At 29.9% G+C, this 7,629-nt stretch overlaps 2 protein-coding genes across 2 annotated transcripts; both read right to left on the bottom strand.

The window, feature by feature from the left end:
- Window positions 1-1,022: 1,022 nt before the first annotated feature.
- LOC126867643 (uncharacterized) lies at window positions 1,023-1,708 on the bottom strand. Its single transcript, XM_050622351.1, has 2 exons — window positions 1,543-1,708; window positions 1,023-1,334 (listed from the first exon to the last, which is right to left on the bottom strand). Exons 1-2 carry the CDS (start codon window positions 1,615-1,617, stop codon window positions 1,173-1,175), a joined length of 237 nt encoding a protein of 78 aa, XP_050478308.1. The 5' UTR covers window positions 1,618-1,708; the 3' UTR covers window positions 1,023-1,172.
- Window positions 1,709-4,581: 2,873 nt separating this feature from the next.
- LOC126867638 (cytochrome c oxidase assembly protein COX18, mitochondrial) lies at window positions 4,582-6,438 on the bottom strand. Its single transcript, XM_050622347.1, has 6 exons — window positions 5,777-6,438; window positions 5,556-5,693; window positions 5,323-5,470; window positions 5,120-5,244; window positions 4,942-5,052; window positions 4,582-4,850 (listed from the first exon to the last, which is right to left on the bottom strand). The coding sequence occupies exons 1-6, from the start codon at window positions 6,302-6,304 to the stop codon at window positions 4,662-4,664; spliced, it is 1,239 nt and encodes a 412-aa protein (XP_050478304.1). The 5' UTR covers window positions 6,305-6,438; the 3' UTR covers window positions 4,582-4,661.
- Between the last annotated feature and the right edge of the window lie 1,191 nt (window positions 6,439-7,629).

The raw sequence follows: 7,629 nt of genomic DNA, 5'->3' as shown, positions 1-7,629 counted from the left end.
GTTCATTGAAGAAATTAAAAATCTTGTAACGTCGAAATATCGTTAAAAATTTGACTAACACCTTACGAGATTGATTAATATATGGTGAATATATTTTACAAATAAATAAAAGGAATAGGCAGTAAAAACAATGAAAAAGACTACGAGATAGATTCTATAGTGATATAATACCCCGAAATGACAAGAAATAAACATCAAGATTACTCTAAGTACCCGGGAATAAGATAACAATAGCAGTTGCGAAAAGGAATGAACATCAATTTGCTTTAAAAGCATAAACAGAATTAGATATACAGCTGCATGAACACAGTGTAAATTTGTACGAGTATAAACTAAAGAAAAGTTACAATCATATCGGCAATAATTATTAATAACAAAAAGACCTTCATTACCACTTTCATTCTCTTAGCGGTCGACACAGTGAAACAGTAACATAATACACACAGTAAGATCAACGATCGAGATGTCATCCTCTTGCATGCAAAATGACTGTTGTATTTGTTATATTTAATTGTACAGTACACTAATGATCAAATTGTTTCGGATAAGCTGTCAGCGTGGAGATCACGTTTCAATGAATTAACAGCAAAATTATTTGACGAATATTTTTTCCTCTTTTTTTTATGTGTTATAAACTATTTGGTCGATTATCTACTTGATACACGAACGAAGGTCGTCTGTAGACTGTGCGCTCTTTGCGAGCAGTAGCCAGTGTGCATAGCACTTCCGGCACTCGTTGCTAAATTAGCAATTGTCAGCGACAGATACTCGTATTATAATATTGCTCATCGATAATTATATTTAATCGTTGAAGATACGTGTGATATTTGCCGAGACATTGAAATTTTATGAGGTACATAATTATCTCTAAAGCAATATATTCCAATTAACCGAAAGCGTATATATATACGTAGGTGTATATGTATATAAGTAAGTACATACACACGTTATACATAAATTATGTACGATTTAATTGTTGAAAAATTTGAAATCATAATAAGAATATGAAATAATTAATGATGTGAATTGAAAATAAATTTTATTCAATTATTCCACTTCTTTAAATTGTTTCACTTCTTCACATTCTCTCGCTGGTACATTTGTTCGTAAAAAAGAAATACATTTGATATGGCGATATATTCTATAAATATTTCAAATTGTTGTTGCACAAATTATCCACGTTGCATACAATCCTGACGATTTTGGAGAGGATAGTCGCAGGTGCCGATGTTTGGATTAAATTCCGTGCCTGTGCCACACTCCAAAACGAAACAACCGCTACCATCGCAATGTTGGTACTTTCTACAGTCGCCTGGGTAAGGATAAACTTCCCCCTAAAAATAATTAAGTTAGAACATGCTGTCATATGTACTCTACATAAATTAATGAACTCATTAACGTATACGTCTATTTCCTCGACTCATCTAGCATAGCAACTTATCTACCTCTATCATCTTATATATTATACAAAATGACAAAATTGATATATGACAGTTACTAAAATATTATGTATAATTGAAAGTATTCTAACAAAATACGCACAGCTACTAATCCACAAAAGAAGATGATACAAAGAATGCTGCACAGCAGGACTATAAAGAGCTTGATAACAGCCATGACTTCCGCCTGTAATTCGCTACTCGAATCTGTTGAATCTACTCTAATCCGTTCCACAAAGTACGCTATTTGCCAATGAAATGGATTTTATATATACTGCATCATGCAAGCAAAAATAAAGAACGTAATTTAATATGTTATCTCGATATGAACTATTTCGCCGACTTCACATCTATTTTCATTATCGAACATACGCATGATACATTTTTTCCGACCTTATCGTCATTAAATAGCCAGGATCAAGGATACGAACAACAAGTTCAAATATAATTACATTATATTATGAGAAAAATTTTAAAATGCGATAGGAAGAAATGAGATAGAAGGAAATAAAATAGAGATAGAGGTGGTGATACTAAGCGAAAATAGTGTAACCTTTTCATTTGTTATACAAATAAAATACAATTACTCACAATAATCGAACAATCTTTAAAACAGAATAACTTTTCGAAAATTGGGTCAATCGACTTGAATTCTTTTGGCTAGTTAAGAGGATTAGCTTAATATATGACGTGTAAAAAAATGTAAGAAAATTGCAATTAATGGGAATCGCGGAGAAAATAGTAAAAGTCTCTTTTTACAACCTTTTTATCTGAATCTGTACATATTTACATAATTTAAATACCTTTTACAGGCTTACGTCAGTTATACACATGCCGAGTATTTCATCGAAATTGGTTAATGTCTCTATGAGCTAGAAACGGTTTAAAATAGTGAAAATCGCAGTTTTCCACGACTTTCGGCCTAAAGTCTAAGAGTGACCTCAAACGATACATAATATTGTCGATATTTCAACTTTTTCAACATCATCGCGGTTTGTCAATAAATACTGACAATATTGACAATATGCAATATTTATTGACAAACCATATTTCCCTCGCACGTTCAATATTTATTGACGACACATTCGGTTTCAAGTTAGCGTTTGTTCAACGATATCGAGTAAGAATAAAATTTGTGTAGCCATTATTTCAGCATTATCAATGAAGAAACCAAGGAAGAAGAGGGCTGGACATGAGCTAGGAAGTACTTTTTAAAACGAGACATGTCTTCGCGTATAAATTTACTGAATGAAATTCGAATATTCACTCCAAAAGGTTTTCAAAATTATAAATAACTCGTGTTTCCCACTCTTTGATTTTCTAAAAGAGGATCTGCGTATAACTCATCACATCCTGGACACATCGACAACTTCTTTGTCTTTTATTACTTTCTTCTTTTCCATTGTTAATATTTGTTTCTTCTCTTCGTCTTAATTAATGATAAGATGCTAGATAAAATTTACAGGAAATATTTACAGGATAAATAATACCAAAATAACGTGGACATAGAATTTATTTTAAACCACACGTGATTTCAATTCTAGACCCTTATAAACGCCAAAATTTACATCCCATGGAGTTTCGATCTTCGATATTACAATAAAAATTATTACATTTCATCAGAAATATTACTGTAATCTCAATTCGATAACGATTATGCATGATTTATTCTAATTATTGTATTCGTGTGTATTAATAATATGATTATTGTTTATTCGATTTCACTTTATTAAATTTCTTCACATTTAAGCTTGTGTATGTCTTCGTCAAAAGAAAACGTATCCTCGTTTGATATGGATTATCTATAGCCACCTTTTCATCAAAAAGGAACGTCCTCTGAGAGTAATACAGATATAAGGAGCAGGATAACGGATTTTACAATCGTTGACAACACAGGATGTTGAACAATCATCCACATGTGGACGTAGACCAACTTGGGTATCTGGACCAACTAGAGTTTCCTCCTAAAAATGATCGTATTATAATATGCATTATTATTTTCTATTAATATTTTCTTTCTATTCATTTGTTGGCATATTTTTTTTTCGTGTCAATACTTAAGCAAATACTTATCAATTAGAAATATAGCATTATTAAATTTCCATTGATAGTTATCAGTTACATTTATCAGAAGTACAATCTATCAGAAAATGACAAAATTTATAAGTAACAGTTATTAAAATATTAATAATAAATCTGTGTAATTATAAATATTGCGACGATATACGTACAACTGCTAATCCACGGAGGAAGCTGATACAAAGAATGCTACAGAGAAAAAATGTAGAGAGTTTGATAAAAGCCATGACTTTCTTCGTAATTTACTTCTCGAATCTGCTAGTTCATTCCACAAAATGCGTTCTCCGTTAGTGAAATGCATTTTATATGTATATACTATATCTTATAAGAATAAATTAAAAAAAATAAGTCATTTAGATACGAACTTTTTCGTCGAATATCATTGTCTCCACAATATGCCCAATGCAGTGACTCAAATTAGTAGAAGTAAAGAAAATATTCTTGTGCTAAGTACGCGATAAATGTAAGGGACTTCGGCTATTGGTTGAAGAACGATAATCAATTGTTGAATTCAAGAGGGGATTTACTCACCATGGGGCATTGTCATATTATAGGACTTGCTTCGACTTCTCGAGTTTATGACAGAGACGACGCCCAGAAAATTATAGTATCTGAAGATTGTGAGTACGCCCCTCCGTTTACTTACTTGCACTGAGTCGAATGGTTGGATGGATTGATTTTATAATCACTAATTAAAAGATAGACACTAAAATATGTAATTTTTAAAGATTAATACTTATTGCTTTCGCAAAATCTAGGTTCAGCATGCCGATGATAAACGTACATAAGAAATATAAAACAATGAGTGCTCTGAAAAAAATTCCTGTGTATCCTGCTGCTATATTCTAAAAGATATATCGCACTGATACAATGATATTCACATCTGAATTGAAGAAAGTAAATGCTTCCATATACACCTCTATTGTAAATAACGCGGCTCCATCCTCAAATTTAAATCTCCAATTTTCATGGAACTTACGCACGATGTATGTAGGTCCCGAAAAAATGTTCCCTACGTTTTTATTTTATGTGCTGATATTTTATGATGATAGTTAATAACACATTGATAATTATTCTTCTTTATTTGACTTCGTACTAAATGATATTACATTCAACATAGGAGAAAAATATTTCATCTTGTTTCTATGCTTTTGCTACGGATCGCGTTAAAGAAAATTTGTCTAATAACCGTTTATGTAATTCTTGATATGGATGCCGAAGGTCAGAATCAGTTTTAGGTATTCTGAGTAGCTTACGGACTTTTGGAGATAGGAGTACTACATTTTGTAACAGTCCATAGCAATTATTGGTAATCCAAAACAAGGATAAACACTAAAACATTTAATTTGCAAACATTAATAGAATGAATAATAACACAGAATAAAGTAATTATTCATTTTGTCAAAATGTAGATACAACATACCGATGGTAAGCATGCCATGATAGGCACGAAACAAACAATGAGTACTCTACAGAAATTCTTGTATATTCTGTTAAATCTTGAATCCTTTATTTTAAATAATACGTAATTTACCTAAAAAAACGTATCATGTTGGTACAGAGATATGTAAATTAAAGAAAATAAATACTTGCATACATACTTCCATTGTAACTAAGTGAGAAAATCCAAAAAGTATAGGCAATATAAAAAAGTGATCTATGTCTACAAGATTTTGTATCCATCCGAAACCACCAGTAGTCAATTCTTGGAAATCCTTTACGGTGGCTAGCATTAAAATTTTTAAGACTTAGTTTTGTTGCTATTTTTGTACTAAAAACACTATATACAAAATACATTACTCACCAGGACTTATTTGAGGCAATACATAACACATATTCCTTACTGCAACTGAGAAACTTATCCATATCGGTGCTTGCAATAATACCATTGCAACGCTTTTAAATGGATGACAATTGTCTCTTATATATAATCTTTTTTGTTCCTTAGAAATCTATTACGCAAAGTAAAAAATTGATATACTTGATATAAATAGAAGAATATAATAGTGTGTATCCAAATACTTTACATTTAAATACCTCGCGTGTATATAAAGCAATCGCACGTACTGGACTCAATTGGGACGATACTACTTCCTTATCCACTTTCCTTCTTACTTTCTCTGCAATATCCATCATTTCATCTTTCAAGTTTTCCTGTTTTGCCCTATTGTGAAGCTAGATAAAGATCACTTAAGAAATATATATTCCAATCTTAACACTAACTTAACTTAATTTGATAACATAGTAATGATACTCACATCGAGTATATTTAATGGTAGATTTATAAATGTTCTTGTAATAATAGTGGTAAGTATGATACTTGCCCACCATGGTAAACCTGTTTGATAATGCATGTATCTAAAAGCTTCGGTGACCCATTCTACGCATATACTTTCAGATATCATTTGGAAAATGCCACCATTGTATTTAATAGCTTCATTTACAACTGCGGGTCCTGAATTTGAATATTGTCTAATACTATTTATAGCAGTAGGATAACAATTGCTAGGAATTTTTGAAATTAGTACTACATCCTTGTTACATAGTAACGATCTTTGAAATACTTTTGGATGGAGTTGCTGATGCAAAACAGCATTTTGTGTATTTGAAAAGTTCCTCTTATTTGAAAAATATCCCATTAATACTTTACTATTTAAAAAATGATTCTTATACACATTTAGGGGAGAAGCATTGGAAATATAATGAATAGAACGAGGATGTTTTACAAAAATACTGCTATTACATTTAAAATCCAATTGAATTTTTTTAAATATTCGTACATTCATGGTTACACAATAACAATGAACAACTGCAGAATAAGTTTTAAAAAAACCTAGTTTTCCTTCGTGTTTACATCTATAAATATAATGTTCCTATATGTACATGACAATTGCGACGAATAGGTTAGTTACTAAACTAACCTTAAATCGTTCACGATTATGCATGATTCCTTCTATTCCTTATGTTTAAATGTATTTAATAATATAAGAAGAGTTAGAATGTTTTGTATATTTATTTATTAAAATTACAATACAAATTACATATTTTGGAGAAAATAGGTATTACGTGAAAATAGAAACCAATAAATAAATAAGCAATAAAAATCAATCTTTTAACATTTCTACAAATCATTAAAATAGATTAACATCACTGTAGTATCATTATTGTTAACAAACCTAAAAACAAACAAAATACTTTAAATTATACCACTGACGAGATACAAAATAGATGTGACATTCAATACTTTTTCGTTATCGATTTAGTATGGTAATGGTTTGAAATAAAACTAAATTTTCCTATTAAATTATTTAATTGTAAAAATTATTGTATAATTCTTGAAATTTAATAAATAGGAATAATGTATAATTCTATTAATAATATTAATATAACGTAATTAAATAACATTGCGCGTCTTGTAATATTCTTATAAATGAATAATATATACAATTCTACTAAAAAATTGTTAATATTTCCAAAAATACGATAATCTCTAACTTATATACGTAATGCCGCAAGTTTCACTATACTGTTATAATGATATTTTTATAAGTTATGTTTATAAATCCACTTACATCGGTAAAACAGGAACATGTCGGTAAGTTGTTATAAATGTACGTGTATTCTGTACCTGTTCGGTAATAATTCTTATATTTGCCGTAGAAAATTGCAGAGGGCGTAAGAAACACACCGGTTTACCATCTGTAGATAATGATAGTAACGGTGTAAATTATATGCATACGTTTTACGTAATCGGATAAAACTATAGTTCCAGTAAATGTTTTAAGTTTATAAAATAAAATGTAGTTATAAGAATAATTTCATCTTATTTTATAGTTATCATTCATTACTGCATAATTATCATCTGTGATAACCGTTTACTACTTAACTTGCAATGGTAACAATACAGTTTCTTATAATAATGCGACATTTAAAATTCCTTTAAATTCGAATAATATATCCCAGTTTTAAGAAAACTACAAAATTTGATGTGATTTTGCCGCATCATTATAATAACAGCTGTATATATTACTATCAATGGTACATAATAATATTTATCAAATAATAATCATCAGCGACAAAGTAATAACAATTTTGTATGAAATAAAAGTTA

Source organism: Bombus huntii, chromosome 7 (assembly GCF_024542735.1).
Source record: "Bombus huntii isolate Logan2020A chromosome 7, iyBomHunt1.1, whole genome shotgun sequence".
Taxonomy (NCBI): domain Eukaryota; kingdom Metazoa; phylum Arthropoda; class Insecta; order Hymenoptera; family Apidae; genus Bombus; species Bombus huntii.
Note: the sequence above shows the minus strand (reverse complement) of the source record. Positions and strands in the feature narration are given on the sequence as shown.

What these genes read in the sequence shown, in the direction of transcription:
- LOC126867643 (XM_050622351.1), bottom strand. Translation starts at nt 1,617, where the DNA reads ATGGCTGTTATCAAGCTCTTTATAGTCCTGCTGTGCAGCATTCTTTGT. An exon ending in TCTTTTGTGGATTAGTAGCT is followed by an intron (nt 1,335 to 1,542) that starts GTGCGTATTTTG and finishes AATTATTTTTAG; the next exon opens with GGGGAAGTTTATCCTTACCC.
- LOC126867638 (XM_050622347.1), bottom strand. Translation starts at nt 6,304, where the DNA reads ATGAATGTACGAATATTTAAAAAAATTCAATTGGATTTTAAATGTAAT. An exon ending in CTCACTTAGTTACAATGGAA is followed by an intron (nt 5,053 to 5,119) that starts GTATGTATGCAA and finishes ACGTTTTTTTAG; the next exon opens with GTAAATTACGTATTATTTAA. An exon ending in TCATGGCATGCTTACCATCG is followed by an intron (nt 4,851 to 4,941) that starts GTATGTTGTATC and finishes TAAATGTTTTAG; the next exon opens with TGTTTATCCTTGTTTTGGAT.